The 20,780-nt window shown below is 39.6% G+C and overlaps 1 protein-coding gene across 1 annotated transcript in view; it reads left to right on the forward strand.

Annotated features, from left to right (window-relative positions):
- The window catches only part of ITGA2 (integrin subunit alpha 2), a 104,802-nt gene that overhangs the window by 32,319 nt on the left and 51,703 nt on the right, over nt 1-20,780 (forward strand). The window contains exons 3-4 of the mRNA XM_079918933.1: nt 17,707-17,816; nt 19,427-19,518. Of these exons, the coding sequence (XP_079775059.1) occupies nt 17,707-17,816; nt 19,427-19,518 (202 nt within the window). The remainder of the gene's footprint in view (nt 1-17,706; nt 17,817-19,426; nt 19,519-20,780) is intronic.

The raw sequence follows: 20,780 nt of genomic DNA on the forward strand, positions 1-20,780 counted from the left end.
GTCAAATAATTACCCATTTTACAAATGAGAGGAGAGGAGTGAGACTTAGAAAGCTTTATTAGTTCGCCTAAGTTTACAGAGCTAAGAAGTAATAAGCATAGGGTAGATGAATGCAAACAGAGGTAAGGTGTTCCAAGTGGACATATTTTTATAAGCAACCAGGGAAGAAAGTGGCAGAATGTAATTGGCATTTATAAATAATATTTAAATATAATTTTCATATAAACTTTATAAAGTAAGATAAACTTCATTTAGCATTTTGAATGAAAAATTGTTACAGAAAAGGGTTGCCTGGGATGACAGTTCCCATCTGTCTTTTCATTCTCTCATAGACAGGGATTTGTCATATAAATCAAGAGCCAGAACAGAAGGGCTTTACCCTCAGCTTCCCCATCACTAGCTGGGTGACTTTGGGAAAGTCACACAACCTCTCTAGAGCACAAAGAAAATGCCATCCTGACCAAACCAGAAGTTTTTAGCACCTTGTGAGAGAATAAAACACTTCAAAAACTAAACTACTGTGCACATATGAGGTACTCTCATTAGCTCCTTGTAAAAATATACAGGAGGAAAATCAGGATTTTAAATAACTAGTTCCTCCCCACCTCCCCCCACTGCCTCATCCTCAGCCATTTCTCATCTGTCACTTTAGCTTTGGTCCATTTCTTCTTCTTCTTGGCCAAGGATGCTATTCTGATCCCTTTTCCAAAATAATCATGTCTTCGTCTTTCATTATGTAGCCTTTAAATGTTAGCCAATATCCTCCTTTATGTCTCTTTCCAAAGGTAAAATTCTCTTGACAGGTTTTCCTGGTGGTGCCATTTAACATGCTTACGTTGCTTATTCACAAGGTTTGCTTTTATTTTAAATCCATGACATATATATTCCTTTCTGTTCTTCCATTACATTTTAGTTATTTTCACCAACTTCTAACTTAGTCATCTTTTTGATTCCGCAAAGGCATTAGAAGTCTGACTGTAATATATCCTTGCAGTTTTAAGTTTAAAAAACTTACTGTTAACATTTTTATAACTAATTATTATGCTATTGTCATGTACTTAAACCAACACTATTAATATAGGTATACAAAGTGGCGTGTTTCCTATCAACAATGACTTTCCCTTGGCTGGCAGTAGGGGCAGGGTAAGTAGGGAACCAAGTACCTTTTAGACCCCCATGGACCACTCTAGTTGAGTTGATTCTAGTTGATTCACCTACCTTTGTCACATCATAGTTGTTAATTTTTTTCCACTAAGTTAAGGTTATCTTTATAGCTAAATTTTTTAAATGGTTTGCATTATAGTAGAAAGGGCACTTGAAATGTTCCCTGCTCTGGACACAAATTTGTTTGCCCATCTTTTGTGACTTGCATGTGGAATAGTTCTGCTGCTCCGGAGTATCTGGAGACCTTCAGTGATCTGTGGAAATCCTCTGTGCCTCACCAGCTAGTCTTATCATTTTAAGCTTTCCTCTGTGTTAATGCCTGAATGTCTGTTTTTAGAATGAGTTCATTCACGATGGTGCTGGGACTCACACACACACACACACACACACACACACCTTCCTGGCGGCTACTTGTCTGAAACTTTTCCATCCATCAACTCCGTCCGAAGAAGGATCTGGTTAATGCTAAGTGGCACAGGTGGAACCTATTTGTTAATTTACTTAGGGCCCAGGTGACAGGACAACAGTGAGTAGCTCTCCTGGAAGAGTTCTAAGTCAGCTTAATACGGCAGAAAGAATTGGAGGTTTGCAGTGAAAGGGCAGATCTAGACTTTGCTGCTCATCAGACAGAGTCAGTTTCTTTATATGAAAACAGGAGTAGTCATAATATTTGATCTCACAGAGTATTTATAAGGATCAAAGAAGATCCTTATAAAATAAAGGATAAAATGTGCTTTATAAAGTGTAAAGTAGTTTACAAATATGGTTGCTTTTCCAGTTCTTAGCATTGATAGCCATCTGCCGAAGCACCTATTTAAAAGGTACTATCTCATGGGCTTTGACTTATAAAAATGTGTGACCTTAAAAGCATTCCTTTCCTCCCCGCCGGGGCGCAAGAATGTGGAATTTATACCATCACAAGACTTTAAATGGACTATTTTGGCTTTTGAGTTTAACTTCAGGAAAACTGCATGTTGGATGAGTCAACGTAACAGAATCAGTTTTTATGGATTCAATTGCTTCCAGTGCAAAAGCTAATTTCCAGGATTTTTGTGAGACAGAACAGTAGGCTTAAGATGTTCTAGCAGTAATGAAGTCGGTGGACTTCGCACTGGGGAACTGAAAGACCTTGAGAGTGTAGCCGTCCCACTGTTTGAGGAAGTGATCTGGCGGCCACAGAAGTCTGAGGCAGCATGATGAGGCCAGGAGACTGAAACTGCCTTTCAACGTATGCCAAAGAGTTTAGCTATTAAATTTATAATTGCAGTGTTTCCCAGCCAAGAGCTGAAAATGAACTCTCTTACCCATCTTCTCCCTTCCTAGAGATGTGAAGTCTTACAGGTGAATTCTTCCCATCACCAGCTCCTTTTATGTTCCAAGCAGGTAGCCATATGGAACTCAGCGGACTCCTTGTGTTGTCAATGGCCTGGAATGAAATATAAGGAATAGTATTTATATTTATAAGCTGTAGGCTTTGAAATTTCTCATCTTAATGTGGGTATTATATGTAGTAAGCTTCTAATGGCAAACAAAATACCACCATGGATGGCTGATAGACATCGCCAATTGAAAACACCTCCTCCTGACCTTCTGAGCTTCCCTTGCCTCAAAATCTTGCTCTACTGACCGTATCCCCCTTATCTGATGATGGCCGCTCGGTTGCTTTTAGTTCTAGCTGAAAACCTTGGGGTCATCCTTTGAGGTTTTTTTTTATTATTATTCAAACACTAACCTCTCAAGAAATCCTGCTGGCCCTACCTTCAAAATATATCTGAAATAAGGACACTTGTCACCACCTTCCCTTCTGCCAGCCCCGTAGGAGCCTGGCATCACCTCTTGCCTGTATTATCCCAGGTGCCTTCTAAGTGCTTCACCTGTTCTGCCTTTACCCCCATGCAATCATTCTCAACAGAGAAGCCTCCAGAATCCTTCTGAAATATGTCAGATCATACCACTACTGTGCTCAGAACACTCCAATGACTTTCTTTCTCATAGTTCACTCAGAGGGAAAACTGAGTCCTTATGATTTCATACAAGGCTCTGCAAGATCTGGGCCCATTACCAGCATGACCTCATCTCTTACAATTTCCCCCTTGTGCATTCTGGTCCAGCCACAGGGCTTTTGCACTTGCTGTTCCCATAGCCAGGACTATTCCTGGCTCTTACGGTTTTACTCCTTTCCCTCCATCTACTCTTTACTTAAATGTCACCTCAGTGAGGCCTTCCCTGGCCCTCCTAATAAAGATTATAACACCCTCCACCTCACGCTCCTAACTTTATCCTCCTCACTTTTCCCACAAAGCCCTGATCACTATCACCATATGTTTTACTTACTTATTACACTTATTGTCTGTCTTTTCCCACTAGAATGTAGCCTCTGTGAGGCCATAAATTTTTGACTGACTTACTCTCTAATATCTCCCCAGTGCCTAGAATTGAGTCTGGCACACAGTTGGCCTGGCCACCAGGTACAGCGTCACAGGTTGTATACTGCACAAGGCCAGGGCACACCATGCATGTGGGAATGGTACCTGCTAGAGCTGTGCAACATGTCAGCCCCCAAAGATCTTAAAAAACATTTATTGAATCAAACAAAACATGCTTTGCCCTAGTCAATATTTTTAAGTGCACCTCTGTCCATAATCTCTGGAAAAGTCTCTAGTATCGAAGGAATGCTTGGAGAGTTTAGAAAATCACAGACCAAAGGAAGATATTTATAACAGCCCCCGGATTGTGGGTTTAAAACTACCTACACCACCGTAAATACTGTTTACTAACTAAACAAAGTATTTTGAATTCCACTGGAGGTGGGCAGATTGGCTATGTTTTGGAACTCTATATAATCACTATTTTCCCACAAGATAATTGAATAGTAAGTGTTATTTTAAGTCGTCTTGGAAGAATTCCCAGTTTCACTGTAGGAAAAGAGGAGTTTATATCTTGGGATTTTGTTTTGTTTTGAGAATCAGCACGCACGACGGTTCACGCAGCTCTTTGTCTGGTTGTGATTAAATTAAATCCGTAACTTCAAAGAGGCTTTGCCGCGTTTCAGCAGGGTTTACCTACCAACGTATCCCATTCCACACCTTTATAACATCCTCTCCTGGCATGTTTCTTCCTGCTACAGCTGATTACATAAAATTTTTATAGATCAATATATCTGCCTCCCTCATCTTTCTGTCTGATTAATTTGAGAATGTCACAGTTCCCTCGGAGTAACCATGGGTGATGTCATAGCCTTTCCTTGTGAGGGTGAGTTGTCAGGAACGAGGATTTCACTGGGTGCAAGGGAGGAGGAGAATCTACTGGAAACACTGCCAATAAAGGAGGTGAGCAATGATTTTACAAACATTCTCTGTAGTCACTAGTATGACCTGTGACTTCCTAATGTGGTTCACAGTATTTAAAGAATGAATCATACACGATGAGGATATCCTTGCTGTTCTTCAGCAGTCGCCAAAATGGTCCGGTTGCCACCGTCCTCCATTGTTTTGGGTTAAGAGTTCAATATGGCATAATGCTGCCAGAGATTTATGTGTTCTGTGTGAGAATCTCAGGTCCTTTCATAAATTCCTTGTTGAGGGGCACACAGCTGCACAGATGCTTGCCTTCTCTTCTTCCTGTCTGATGAATGGGGTGGGGGTGGGGGTAACTTTCACGGTGGTGGTGGAGATGTCATCATCTCCCAGAGCCTCGAGGTTGTCAAATCATGAATTCTGGGAGGGGATAGGAGGGGGTGGGGGGAGAGTGTCCAGGGAATGTCGATAGGAAACAGCAAGTGGGCTTTTGAGCTTTCTCACTGAGAAAACAGGTAGCTAGTGATGCAGCTTTACTGCTGGAGGCTCTGAGGAACAAAATGGTTCAATTTTAGGTGAGAAACACTAAACTTTTGTTTCTCAGTGTGTTTCTCTGGAATATGCTGAGGGTGGGTGGGAAAGGCGCACAGCAGAAGCCGCACAAATGACCACATTTGGGACCATCTGAACATACGCTGCTCTTCCCTGTCTGTAAGCAGTACGCCTCCCATCTCAGTAGGTGTGGCCTGACCCTCAAGTTCCAGTTCCTACTCCTTGATGATTCTGGAGCCCAACCCATCTGTTCAGACAGTTTTCCCAACCTGGGCCCTTTGCCAGGCCTTCTTGCCACTAATAGGAAAGAAAATAAATAGGCTAAGGGTCAAGAGCTTGGGCGTCAGAATCAGTTATGCTTGGCTCTCACAACCTAGTTGCTCATCTCCCTGTGTCTCAGCGATTCTGTATGGAAAATGGAGATAACATAATCTCAGACTCGTTTTGCACAGGAAGTTAATAATGTCCAGAAAGACTCTCATTCAGTACCAGCTGTTGTAAGATTTGCTGTAATTAATATCAATTCCCAGCATGTAAAGGGGCAAAGCCACACTTCCTATTAGAGTTCCTTGCTATCAGGTGCCATGTTGTTCCCTACAGACTCCTCAGTCAGCTTTTGTTTAAAAAATAAAGACACAAGTTAGACGCATCATGGATATGTGGAGACTGAATCAGGAACAGCAGACAGAGCAGTGACCATATAATGCTTTCCTCTCAACTTGGTGGAGTTTTTTCACCTCTTGTTGTTTGTCTGTTTTTTCTTCAATTTGGACAGAAAGAAATGCTCCTCAATAAAAACAGAACTAAAAATTTTCTACTCAACTTCTCCTCAAGTAAGAGAATTCTCTTAGGTAATAATGTAGAATCAACACAACATCGTAAATCAACTATACTCCAATAAAATTTTTTAAAAATAATGTAGAATCATCCATTCGTTTGTTCACTTGTGTTTTCATTCATTTGTTCAACACCTAGTCACTCAGTGCTATAGTCTCAATTCCTAGTCCCCATGGACTTTTCCTCTCTAGGGGGGATTTAATCAGGAGGCAAGCACTTCCAGGGTAACGTGATGAAAACTGGGACAGGGAAAGCTCAGAGGCTATGAAAGTCTTCAGGAAATCCACCTTTCTCAAATGTGGAAGAACCAGGTGACTTCCTGGAAGAAGTGGTTGTCTAATGGGAGACATAACTAATGAGCAGAATTTCCCAGGCAGGGAACAGCGTGTGTGAAGGTTTAGAAGCAAGAAGAACTCAGCTTCTCCACCAGATCAGAGTCTAATGACTAAAATACAGAATTTCAGGAATGTACCAGGAGAAAACAGGGCTGGAAAAGTAAGCAAGGGCCAGATTATCTCTTTCTTTCTTTATTAAAGAAATTTTTATTGATGTATAGTTAATTTATAATGTTAGTTTCAGGTGTACAGCTAAGTGATTAAATATATATATATGTGTGTGTGTGTGTGTGTGTGTGTGTGTGTGTATGTATATTCTTTTTCAGTCTCTTTCTTTCTTAAATTTTAAGATGTATACTGCACACAAAGATCAGAGGTAATACTGTGTATTTCCACTATGGAATGAAGACCAGAGATTTGTACAAATGGAGAAAAATCGAGCTGCTGGAAGATAGTTTTTTTTTTTGTGGTACGCGGGCCTCTCACTGCCGTGGCCTCTCCCGTTGCGGAGCACAGGCTCCGGACGCGCAGGCACAGCGGCCATGGCTCACGGGCCCAGCCGCTCCACGGCATGTGGGATCCTCCCGGACCGGGGCACGAACCCGTGTCCCCTGCATCGGCAGGCAGACTCTCAACCACTGCGCCACCAGGGAAGCCCTGGAAGATAGTTTTTACAATACAGAGTCTTCATAAGTTTCCTAACTTCCTCTGAGTTGTCATGAATTTGAAGAACATCAGATATGTTCAAACATGCACTTCAAATCCTGCTCTATGATTCTCTCCCTCCATTAAAGTGAATATTGGGACTTACTAATAGCCAGTATTTCAATCCTATTTCTATTTGTGTTTCAGGTATACAGATTGTGGTTCACAATTTTTAAAGGTTATGTTCCATTTATAGTTATTATAAAATATTGACTACATTCCCTGTGTTGTACTATATATCCTTAATAGCTTATTTATTTATACATAGTAATTTGTGCCTCTTAATCCTCTACCCCTATATTGCCCCTCCTCCCTTCCCTCTCTGCACCGGTAACCACTAGTTTGTTCTCTGTATCTGTGAGTCTGTTTCCTTTTTGTTGTATTCACAAGTGTGTTTTACTTTTTAGAGTCCACATAGAAGTGATATCATACAATATTTGTCTTTCTCTGTCTGACTTATTTCACTAAGCATAATACCCTCCAAGTTCATTCATGTTGTTGCAAATGGCAAAATTTCATTCATTTTTTATGGCTAAACAGTATTCTAGTGTGTGTGTGTGTGTGTGTGTGTGTGTGTGTGTATACCACATCTTCTTTATCCATTCATCTGTTGATGGACACTTAGGTTGCTTTCATATCTTGGAAATTGTAAAAAATGCTGATTTGAACATTGGGGTGCACATATCTTTTCAAATTAGTGGGGGTTTTTGTTCTTGTTTTTGTTTTTTCCCCAGATAAATACCCAGAAGTAGAATTGCTGGGTCATATGGTAGTTCTATTTTTAGTTTTTTGAGAAACCTCCATACTGTTTTCCATAGTGGCTGCACTGATTTACATTCCCACCAAGAGTGTACAAGGGCTCTCTTTTCTCCACATCCTCACCAACAGTTGTTATTTGTGGGGTTTTTGATGATAGCTATTCTGACAGGTGTGAAGTGCTATTTCATTGTGGTTTTAATTTGCATTTCTCTGATGATTGATGATGTTAAGGATCTTTCCATATGCCTATTGGCCATCTGTATGTCTTTGGAAAAGCGTTTATTCAGGTTTTCTGCCCTTTTTTTTTTAACGGCTTTTTTGGAGTATAATTGCTTTACAATGGTGTGTTAGGTGCTGCTGTATAACAAAATGAATCAGCTATATGCATACATATATCCCCATATCCCCTCCCTCTTGCATCTCCCTCCCACCTTCCCTATCCCACCCCTCTAGGTGGTCACAAAGCACCGAGCTGATCTCCCTGTGCTATGTGGCTGCTTCCCACTAGCTATCTATTTTACGCTTGGTAGTGTATATATGTCAATGCCACTTTCTCACTTCATCGCAGCTTACCCTTCCCCCTCCCCGTGTCCTCAAGTCCATTCTCTATGTCTGCGTCTTTATTCCTGTCCTGCCCCTAGTTCTTCAGAACCATTTTTTATTTATTTATTTATTTTTAGATTCCATACATATGTGTTAGCTTATGGTAGTTGTTTTTCTCTTTCTGACTTACTTCACTCTGTATGACAGACTCTAGGTCCATCCACCTCACTACAAATAACTCAATTTTGTTTCCTTTTATAGCTGAATAATATTCCATTGTATATATGTGCCACACCTTCTTTATCCATTCATCTGTCAGTGGAAACTTAGGTTGCTTCCATGTCCTGGCTATTGTAAATAGTGCTGCAGTGAACAATGTGGTACATGACTCTTTTAGAATTATGGTTTTCTCAGGATATATGCCCAGTAGTGGGATTGCTGGGTCGTATGGTAATTCTATTTTTAGTTTTTTAAGGAAACTCCGTAGTGTTCTCCATAGTGGCTGTATCAATTTATATTCCCACCAACAGCGTAGGAGGGTTCCCTTTTCTCCACACCCTCTCCAGCATTTATCGTTTGTAGATTTTTTTGATGATGGCCATTCTGACCACTGTGAGGTGATACCTCATTGTAGTTTTGATTTACATTTCTCTAATGATTAGTGATGTTGAGCATCCTTTCATGTGTTTGTTGACAATCTGTATATCTTCTTTGGAGAAATGTCTATTTAGCTCTTCTGCCCATTTTTGGATTGGGTTGTTTGTTCTTTGATGTGGAACTGCATGAGCTGCTTGTATATTTTGGAGTTGCTTCAGTTGCAAATATTTTCTACCATTCTGAGGGCTGTCTTTTCATCTCCTCTATGGTTTCCTTTGCTGTGCAAAAGCTTTTAAATTTCATTAGGTCCCATTTGTATATTTTTGTTTTTATTTCCATTTCTCCAGGAGGTGGGTCAAAAAGGATCTTGATGTGATTTAAGTCATACAGTGTTCTGCCTATATTTTCCTCTAAGAGATTTATAGTGTCTTACATTTAGGTCTCTAATCCATTTTGAGTTTATTTTTGTGTATGGTGTTAGGTAGTGTTCTAATTTCATTCTTTTACATGTAGCTATCCTGTTTCCCCAGCACCACTTATTGAAGAGGCTTTCTTTTCTCCATTGTATATCCTTGCCTCCTTTGTCAAAGATAAGGTGACCATATGTGGGTGGGTTTATCTCTGGGCTTTCTATCCTGTTCCATTGATCTATATTTCTGTTTTTGTGCCAGTACTGTACTGTCTTGATTACTGTAGCTTTGTAGTATAGTCTGAAGTCTGGGAGCCTGATTCCTCGAGCTCCGTTTTTCTTTCTCAAGATTGCTTTGGCTATTTGGGATCTTTTGTGTTCCCATGCAAATTGTGCAATTTTTTGTTCTGTTCTGTGAAAAATGCCATTGGTAGTTTGATAGGGATTGCACTGAATCCTATAGTACAGTCATGTTCACAATGTTGATTCTTCCAATCCAAGAACATGGTATATCTCTCCATCTGTCTGTATCATCTTTAGTTTCTTTCATCAGTGTCTTACAGTTTTCTGCATACAGGTCTACCTAGATAGGTTTATTCCTAGGTATTTTATTCTTTTTGTTGCAGTGGTAAATGGGAGTGTTCCCTTAATCTCTCTTTCAGATTTTTCATCATTAGTGTGTAGAAATGCAAGAGATTTCTGTACATTAATTTTGTATCCTGCTACTTTACCAAATTCATTGATAGCTCTAGTAGTTTTCTCGTAACATCTTTAGGATTCTCTGTGAATAGTATCATGTCATCTGCTAAGAGTGACTGTTTTACTTCTTCTTTTCCGATTTGGATTCCTTTAATTTCTTTTTCTTCCCTGATTACCGTGGCTAGGACTTCCAAACTGTGTTGAATAATAGTGGTGAGAGTGGGCAACCTTGTCTTGTTCCTGATCTTAGAGGAAATGGTTTCAGTTTTTCACCATTGAGAATGATGTTGGCTGTGGGTTTGTCATATGTGGCCTTTATTATTTTGAGGTAAGTTCCCCCTATGCCTACTTTCTGGTGGGTTTTTATCATAAATGGGTGTTGAATTTTGTCAAAAGCTTTTTCTGCATCTATTGAGATGATCATATGCTTTTTCTCCTTCAATTTTGTTAATATGGTTTATCACATTGATTGATTTGCATATATTGAAGAATCCTTGCATTCCTGGGATAAACCCCACTTGATCATGGTGTATGATCCTTTTAGTGTGCTGTTGGATTCTGTTTGCTAGCATTTTGATGAGGATTTTTGCACCTATGTTCATCAGTGCTATGGGCCTGTAGTTGTCGTTTTTTTGTGACATCTTTGTGTGGTTTTCGTATCAGGGTAATGGTGACCTCATTGAATGAGTTTGGGAGTGTTCCTCGCTCTGCTCTATTTTGGAAGAGTTTGAGAAGGATAGGTATTAGCTCTTCTCTAAATGTTTGATAAAATTGGCCTGTGAAGCTGTCTTGTCCTGGGCTTTTGTTTGTTGCAAGATTTTTAATCATAGTTTCAATTTCAGTGCTTGTGATTGGTCTGTTTATATTTTCTATTTCTTCCTGGTTCAGTCTTAGAAGATTGTGCTTTTCTAAGAATTTGTCCATTTCTTCCAGGTTATCCATTTTATTGGCATATAGTAGCTTGTAGTAATCTCTCATGAACCTTTGTATTTCTGCAGTGTCCGTTGTTACTTCTCCTTATTCATTTCTAATTCTGTTGATTTGAGTCTTTTCCCTTTTTTTCTTGATGAGCCTGGCTAATGGTTTATCAATCTCCTTTATCTTCTCAGAGAACCACCTTTTAGTTTTATTGACCTTTGCTATCGTTTCCTTCATTTCGTTTTCATTTATTTCTGATCTGATCTTTATGACTTCTTTCCTTGGGCTAACTTTGGGGGTTTTTTTGTTCTTTCTCTAATTGCTTTAGGTGTAAGTTTAGGTTGTTTATTTGAGATTTTTCTTGAGGTAGGATTGTATTGCTATATACTTCCCTCTTAGAACTGCTTTTGCTGCATCCCATAGGTTTTGGGTTGTTGTGTTTTCATTGTCATTTGTTTCTAGATATATTTTGATTTCCTCAGTGACCTCTGGTTATTTAGTAGTGTATGGTTTAGCCTCCATGTGTTTGTATTTTTTACAGATCTTTTCCTGTAATTGATATCTTGGCTCATAGTGTTGTGGTCAGAAAAGATACTTGATACGATTTCAATTTTCTTAAATTTACCAAGGCTTGATTTGTGACCCAATATATGATCTATCCTGGAGAATGTTCCATGAGCACTTGAGAAAAATGTGTATTCTGGTTTTTCTGGATGGAATGTCCTATAAATATCAATTAAGTCCATCTTTTCTAATGTATCATTTAAGGCTTGTGTTTCCTTATTTATTTTCTCTTTGGATGATCTGTCCATTGGTGAAAGTGGGGTGTTAAAGTCCCCTACTCTGTTTGTGTTACTGTCGATTTCCCCTTTTATGGCTGTTAGTATTTGCCTTATGTATTGAGGTGCTCCTATGTTGGGTGCATAAGTATTTACAATTGTTATATCTTCTTCTTGGATTGATCCCTTGATCATTATTTAGTGTCCTTGTCTCTTGTAATAGTCTTTGTTTTAAAGTCTATTTTGTCTGATATGAGAATTGCTACTCCAGCTTTCTTTTGATTTCCATTTGCATGGATTACCTTTCTCCATCTCCTCACTTTCAGTCTCTATGTATCCCTACGTCTGAGGTGGGTCTCTTGTAGACAGCTTATATATGGGTCTTGTTTTTGTATCCTTTCAGCCAGTCTGTGTCTTTTGGTTGGAGCATTTAATCCATTTGCTTTAAGGTAATTATCCATATGTATGTTCCTATTACCGTTTTCTTAATTGTTTTTGGTTTGTTGTTGTAGGTCTTTTCCTTCTCTTGTGTTTCCTGCCTAGAGAAGTTCCTTTAGCATTTGTTGTAAAGCTGCTTTGGTGGTGCTGAATTCTCTTAGCTTTTGCTTGTTTGTAAAAGTTTTAATTTCTCCATCAAATCTGAACGAGATCCTTGCTGGGTAGAGTAATCTTGGTTGTACGTTTTTGCGTTTCATCACTTTAAATATGTCCTACCACTCCCTTCTGGCTTGTAGAGTTTCTTCTGAAAGATCAGCTGTTAACCTTATGGGGATTCCCTTGTGTGTTATTTGTTGGTTTTCCCTTGCTGCTTTTAATATTTTTTCTTTGTATTTAATTTTTGATAGTTTGATTACTATGTGTCTTGGCATGTTTCTCCTTGATTTATCCTGTATGGGACTCTCTGCACTTCCTGGACTTGATTGACTATTTCCTTTCCCATATTAGGGAAGTTTTCAACTATAATCTCTCAAAATATTTTCTCAGTCCTTTTCTTTTTCACTTCGTCTTCTGGGACCCCTATAACTGGAATGTTGGTGCATTTAATGTCGTCCCAGTGGTCTCCGAGACTGCCCTAAATTCTTTTCATTCTTTTTCTTTATTCTGCTCTGCAGTAGTTATTTCAACTATTTTATCATCCAGGCCACTTATCCATTCTTCTGCCTCAGTTATTCTGCTATTGATTCCTTCTAGAGAATTTTTAATTTCATTTATTGTGCTGTTCATCATTGTTTGTTTGCTCTTTAGTTCTTCTAGGTCCCTGTTAAAACGTTTCTTGTATTTTCTCCATTCTATTTCCAAGATTTTGTATCATCTTTACTATCGTTACTCTGAATTCTTTTTCAGGTAGACTGCGTATTTCCTCTTCATTTGTTTGGTGGGTTTTTACCTTGCTCCTTCATCTGCTGTGTATTTCTCTGTCTTCTTAATTTGCTTAACTTACTGTGTTTGGGGTTTCCTTTTAACAGGCCACAAGTTCATAGTTCCCATTGTTTTTGGTGTCTGCCCCCAGTGGGTAAGTTTGGTTCAGTGGGCTGTGTAGGCTTCCTGGTGGAGGGGACTGGTGCTTGTGTTCTGATGGGTGAGTCTGGATCTTGTCTTTCTGACGGGCAGGACCACGTCCAGTGGTGTGTTTTGGGGTGTCTGTGACCTTATCATGGTTTTAGGCAGCCTCTCTGCTAATGGGTGGTGTTGTGTTCCTGTCTTGCTACTTGTTTGGCATGGGATATTCAGCACTGGAGCTTACTGATTGTTGAGTGGAGCTGGGTCTTAGCATTGAGATGGAGCTCTCTGGGAGAGTTCTCACCGATTGATATTATGAGGGGCCAGGAAGTCTCTGGTGGACCAGTGTCCTGAACTTGGCTCTCCCCCCTCAGAGGCTCAGGCCTGACACCTGGGTGGAACACTAAGACCCTGTCAGCCACACGGCTCAGAAGAAAGGGAGAAAACAAATAAAAAAGAAAGAAAGAAAAATTAAAAATAAAGTTATTAAAATAAAAAAATTATTAAAATAAATAAATAAAAAGTTAAAAAAAAAAGAGCAACCAATCCCACAAAGAAATCCACCAATGATAACAAGCACTAAAAACTATACTAAAAAGAAACGGACAGAAAGAACCCTAGGACAGATGGTAAAAGCAAACCTATACAGACAAAATCACACAAGGAAGCGTACACATACACAATCACAAAAAGGAAAAGAAAAATATATATACATATATATATATAAAAGAAGAGAACAAACAAATCAATAAATAAATCTACCAATGATAATAAGCTGTAAATACTAAACTAAGATAAACATAAAAGTAGAAACAAATTAGACACAGAAAGCAAACTCCAAGTCTACAGTTGCTCCCAAAGTCCACCGCCTCAGTTTTGGGATGATTCGTTGTCTATTCAGGTATTCCACAGATGCAGGGTACATCAAGTTGATTGTGGAGATTTAATCCGCTGCTCCTGATGCTGCATGGAGAGATTTCCCTTTCTCTTCTTTGTTCGCACAGCTCCTGGGGTTCAGCTTTGGATTTCCCCCTGCCTCTGCAGGTAGGTCGCCCTTTGGCATCTGTTCTTCACCCAGACAGGAGGGTGTTAAAGGAGCAATGATTCCGGGGCTCTGGCTCGCTCAGGCCGGGAGAAGGGAGGGGTATGGTAGTTATAACTGGAATGCAGGGTGAGCCTGCGGTGGCAGAGGCTAGCAAGACATTGCAACAGCCTGAGGAATGCTGTGTGTTCTCCCAGGGAAGTTGTCCGTGGATCATGGAACGCTGGCAATGGCGGGCTGCACAGGCTCCCAGGACGGGAGGTATGGATAGTGACCCGTGCTTGCACATAGGCTTCTTGGTGGCTGCAGCAGCAGCGTTAGTATTTCATGCCCGTCTCTGGTGTCCACGCTGATAGCTGTGACTCATGCCTGTCTCTGGGGTTCATTTAGGCGGTGCTCTGAATCCCCTCTCCTCACACACCCCGAACAATGGTCTCTTGCCTCTTAGGCAAATCCATACTTTTTCCCAGACTCCCTTCCGGCTAGCTGTGGTGCACTAGCCCCCTTCAGACTGTGTTCATGCAGCCACCACCAGTCACGTCCCTGGGATCTGACCTCCGAAGCCCGAGCCTCAGCTCCCAGCCCCCACCCGACCCAGCGGTTGAGCAGACAAGTCTTTCAGGTTGGTGAGTGCTGGTCGGCACTGATCCTCTGTGTGGGAATCTGTCCACTTTGCCCTCTGCACCCCTGTTGCTGCGCTCTCCTCCATGACTCTGAAGCTTCCCCCCCTGCCCACCCTCCATCCCCACCAGTGAAAGGGCTTCCTAGTGTGTGGAAACTTCTTCCTTCACGGCTCCCTCCCACTGGTGCAAGTCCCGTGCCTATCCTTTTGTCTCTGTTTTTTCTTTTTTCTTTTGCCCTACCCAGGTATGTGGGAAGTTTTTTGCCTTTTGGGAAGTCTGAGGTCTTCTGCAAGGATTCAGTAGGTGTTCAGCAGGAGTTGTTCCACATGTAGGTGTATTTTTGATGTAGTTATGGAAGGAAGGTGATCTCCATGTCTTTCTCCTCCACCATCTTGAAGTTCCTCCCTCCCCTTTTTTTTATTGTTTTTTTTTCTTTGATGTTGAGTTGTATGAGCTGTTTATATATTTTGTACATTAACCCCTTATCAGTCTTATCATTTGCAAATATTTTCTCCCATTCAGTAGGTTGTCTTTTTGTTTTGTTGATGATTTCTATAGGCAGTATTTTAACAGGTAAATTAGGTAAAATATCTGCTCAGAAGAAGACAAAAACTTTCAACTGTAACCTTAATCAAAGTTAGCTGCTTTAAAGTATTCTAGGAACTTCCCTGGTGGTCGAGTGGTAAAGAATCTGCCTTCCAATGCAGGGGACGCACGTTCAGTCCCTGGTTGGGGAACTAAGATCCCACGTGCAGCCAGGCAACTAAGCCCTTGTGCCACAATTGAGCTTGTGTACCTCAACAAGAGAGCCTGCGTGCTGCAAACCACAGAGCCCATGCACCCTGGAGCCTGCACACCACAACTAGAGAGAGAAAACCCGCATGACACAACTAGAGAGAAGCCTGCACACCGCGGAAGAGCCCATGCGCTGTAACGAAAGATCCTGAATGCCTCAGCAAAGATCTCGTGTGCCAGAACTAAGAACTGACACAGCCAAAAAAATAAAGAAAATAAATAAAACGAATATTCAAAAAAAGTATTCTAGAATGCTCTATAAAATATTAGTTTGAAAATAATTGTATAAGATGAATAAGGGGAGAAGACTATTACTGAATCATTAACTCTCTTTCAAAATAATTTGTATTTTCCTCTTTCCATGATTGTTCATGGTGTTCCCTCTGTTAAGAATGCTGACTACCAGCCTCATCCTTTGATGTCCATTTTTGCTTCCTTAGACCATTTTACTTTTTTTCAGGAAGGAGAACTTATTCATATCTTTCTACTCATTTGTATGATTATTATTTTTGTTTTGTTTTGTTTTGCGGTACGTGGGCCTCTCACTGCTGTGGCCTCTCCTGTTGCGGAGCACAGGCTCCGGACGCGCAGGCTCAGCGGCCATGGCTCACGGGCCCAGCCGCTCCGCGGCATGTGGGATCTTTCCGGACCGGGGCACGAACCCGTGTCCCCTGCATCGGCAGGTGGACTCTCAACCACTGCGCCACCAGGGAAGCCCTGTATGATTATTATTTTACTTGTTACGTATTTTAAACAGTTTTACTAAGTTAGTAGAAATGTACCGTAGACTTTTTTATCCACTGTAGCACTTAATTGGGCACATGTTGTTTAATCAGTAATGTTAAAATATTTAGACAGAAGCCTCATGAAAGAATTTTTTTTTTTTTTTTTTGGCGGTATGCGGGCCTCTCACTGCTGTGGCCTCTCCCGTTGCGGAGCATAGGCTCCGGACGTGCAGGCTCAGCGGCCGTGGCTCACGGGCCCAGCCACTCCGCGGCATGTGGGATCCTCCCGGACCAGGGCACGAACCCGTGTCCCCCGCATCGGCAAGTGGACTCTCAGCCACTGCGCCACCAGGGAAGCCCGACATGAAAGAATTTAAGTTTCATAGATGAATAATCTAATCCTTCCCAACTTTGACAAGGAAAAAATGTTGAGTCAAATACGCTTCTTTAGTCACTGGATGCTGCTGAGTAATTAACATACAGGAGTTTCTAAAGATCAGGCTGTTACATGGACTCTTTCTGTCCATTCTTCTGTGGCCAGAAATGTCGAATGAGTGGTTCTACAGGGAAATGCATAGTCTCTTACTGGAAAAATTCTGTAGGGAGTGAACTAACCAAAGGGAAGATGTTAGCACCCGTCTCTGACCTCAGTGTTCTGTATTCCGGCTATAAACATGATACACATAAGGAGAGCCCCACAGTACACTTGCTCTTTATTTTTGCTGAGGATTCCCTTATATAGACGGTAAGCATAAAGCCATTTAGATAGCTCATCTGCTCCCTAAATAACATATAAAAGTGCTTAGGGCATAGAAAGCACTGGACAAATATTAGTTTTCACTTTAGCTTTTAATATCGTTTCATTCTTTAGAGCTATGCTGACCAAAGAGCCACTGGCCGCCCATGGGTACTGAACACTTGAAATATTACTTGTCTACCTTGATATGTGCTCAAAATATACACACTGAATTTCAAACACTTAGTATGGAAAAAAGGATATCAACTAGCTCATTAATAACTTTAATATTGATTGCATGGTAGTGTGGATATATTGAGTTAAATAAAATATATTATTTAAGTTAATTTCACCTGTTGCTTTTTTGTTTTATTAATGTGGCCACTAGAAAACTTAAAATTACATATGTGCCCACATTTATGGCTTGCATTATATTTCTGTTGGACAGAACTGCTTTAGAGAGACTCCCAGGTGTGTGGCAAGACAGCTGTACTGTAGATGTTCATCAAGGATCTTGATCATCTAAGAGGAAAAGAAGGAGAGCAAATTATAGCTGAGCAAATAGAAACTGTTCACTTATTAAAAATTGAAATTAAATTTGTTTTTTTTTTACTGTTTTGTGGTCAGCTTTATCTTTAAGAAACTATAGCTAACATTTTATGTCTAATGGAAAATAAAATCCCTATTTCTAGGTTACTGGTTGGTTCACCATGGAGTGGCTTTCCTGAGAACCGAATGGGAGATGTGTATAAATGTCCTGTTGATCTATCCACCACTACATGTGAAAAACTGAATTTGCAAAGTAAGTTATAATTAGCAATGTGATTACTTTACACGTAACAAAATCTCATTTGTTATATACCCAGCTGAAAAATAACAACAAAACCAATCATAGTTTTGTGTTTAAGGAATATAGACAGCTTTTGTTGCCTTTATGTCTGTAGTCATATGGGGCCCAACTGTATTCAAATTTCCAACACGGTTTGATGACCTGATAAGAAAGATGGATGCATGGGAAACGTGCTGCCTCCTGGGCCATCTATCCCCAGACTGTGGACCGATTTCCACCGACATGTAGGATTATTTTGCTGGTTACTTACAGAAATCTGAGACTATCCATACTTCTCTCCCTCCTCAAAACAAACCATTAAGTATAGAAACATCAGTACTAGGGCTGATTTGGGGTGTGCTGAGGAACACTCTTTATTTCTGGTCATGTCTAAATGATTTCATTCTACTAAAAGAAATTCATAGTTTAGAATTCTTTGTAATTGTTTGCAATTGCTGTTTTAATTATCCACAAAAGTAGACCTCTGTTTCCAGAAGTTAAGTAGTGAAGGAGAATTGGGAAAATAGTTTGATAAGGTAGCAGAGTTAAGAGACAATTTTTCTAATAAAAAAGAGATGATCCTATTTGTAGGGAGAGTGGAAGGAGGCAATAAAAAGGGAGTGACTCCTGGTCAAGAATAAAGTTAACTGGATGGAATTAATGTCTCTGGTACCTGGGAAAATGAGTCTTAGGAAGAATGCTCTCTTCTCTGAAACACAAAGGAAAGAGAGGAGTCAGAATTCTAGAAGGACCTTTAGGTAAAGATGAGAGAAGTTGAGATTATCTTTCAAGTGTGATTATCTTCTTTGCAGTAGAGAGTGATGGGATCTGGGTTGAGTTTGGAGGCTTGAGAAGAAGGGTGAAGTTTTAAAACAGGTATCCTGGGAAATGGGGCATAAACTATATAATAAAACTTTTGAATACTCACCCCTAATATATATATTTTTATTATTTTAGAAATTTTATGCATATGTATATATACATATGAGCAGATGACTTAGCATAATTTATGTGTATACACATATACATAGACAGCGTAATTTTATGTATATATATACCTGTATGTGTACATATATGTATACACCTTGGCAGAGATTAGAGGATATGAGAAAATAATGATACTATTGAGAAGAATTTCAGTGTTCAGTAGCTCAAGAATGGATACAGCAGATGATGCCCTATTTGAGTGGGAGAGAGAAGGTTGGAGAGATTTATCTATTATTCTACATGCTAGTGTCATGATTTCCTTTTAAAGTTCATTCACTATTGCTTTGAGCCAGATTCTACCATACGGCATCCTTTGATAACACTTTAAGGATATTTTTTTCCGATCCAGAATAAAGCTTTAGCTGGAGCCACCATGACCTTTGCAGACTCCACCCCCTAGGATCACATTCTGCAGATGTGATCACATATTTAAATGAGCTGCCAGATCACTGAAGGCATCTCATTTCCATACACTTCATTATATAACACAAGCACTAAATTCAATGCTACATGTAAACCTGAGTGTACATTGAAAAAAAATGGCTTTAAATAAATGATGATTTAACCACTCTTAAAAATCTTCTCCCCTTTGAAAGCTTCCACGAGCATTTCCAACGTTACTGAGATGAAAACCAACATGAGCCTTGGCTTGACACTGACAAGGAACGTGGGAACGGGTGGATTTCTCGTGAGTGTTTACTTTTCAAATCCTCATTCCTCTCAAGAAAGGATGAAGTCAGTGTCTTCTCACCATCCCTCCTAGCAAGCCAGATCTTGAGGTTTAAATGTTTGAGCTTGATTTTGGATAAGACATGCTAGATGGAGAGCCAACATGAAAGAACAATATGTTGATATGTAGATGTCTTAAGATATTTAGTAAAACCATTGCCACAGAATGTTTTGGAAAAAGGGATCAGAAGGAACACCGATTCTTTACCCTTGGAAAATGTGCTTTGTATTTGTTGATAACAGCAGAATTCTAGCTCTCATTTCTCCTTCCTGTAGGAACATTCAGGATAGGTACTGCAAATTCAGAAAGTAGGTTTCAAAGCTATAAAGTACTTTTATTTTTAATCGTTTCTGATAATCATTGACCAATCTGATATTATTTAAGGTATGGCTTGATCTCGTCTTATTTCATGTTAATGTGTACTCTCATTTAGTTTCTAGAAAGCTGTGAAAAGACCACCACAAATCAGTAAAAGAGAATGCCTTATTTAACAAGAGGTCTGGGGACAATTAATTGGTGAATAACTTGCATATCCAAATATACTTCTGAGTGAATTAAAAAGTTAATATAAAAAACTAGAAGAAAATGGAAGTTTTCTGAAAGAGAGAATAATTCCTGAGCTTGGGACTAACAAAAAAATAACATAGAAAACTGTTGAAAAGATGCAACTGTAAAAAAATGAAAACCATCACACACCAAAAAAAAAAAAAAAAAAAAAAAGTGTTTAAAGGCAAACAAAAACCCAGTCTCATCTGACATTTCTGCCAGTCCATGTAGGTGTAACCTAGTTGTATAGCCCTGTTAAAGTAGTCTTAGAAAGTTTACTTTAACTTTACATTGGTTATGACATGCTACATTGATATGCTAACTTAAAAGCTTGGGTGTATAACCAGATTGCTCTAAAAATGTAATCAATTTTGAATAATATCATTCTATTTTTACTGAGAGATATTAGAGAGACCTTGGTACCACTAACTGAATTAAGTGTTGCTTATAATATGTGTTAGATCAATGCATAAATGAATATTGCAATGAATCTTCCTGTTTATGATCTTCTGAAGTCTTTATCATAAGGTTGCTTTTGTCTTTTTTTTAAAGTTGAATAAATTAAGAAAGAAAAACATTAAGATACAGGGATTATAGAATGTGCTTCAAAGTTTTTAGTCTGTAACTTCAGATTTTTAATGTGTAACTATAGATTTTTATATGCAAAATAAAAC

The sequence above is a fragment of the Stenella coeruleoalba genome, assembly GCF_951394435.1.
Source record: "Stenella coeruleoalba genome assembly, chromosome: 3".
Classification (NCBI taxonomy): Eukaryota; Metazoa; Chordata; class Mammalia; order Artiodactyla; family Delphinidae; genus Stenella; species Stenella coeruleoalba.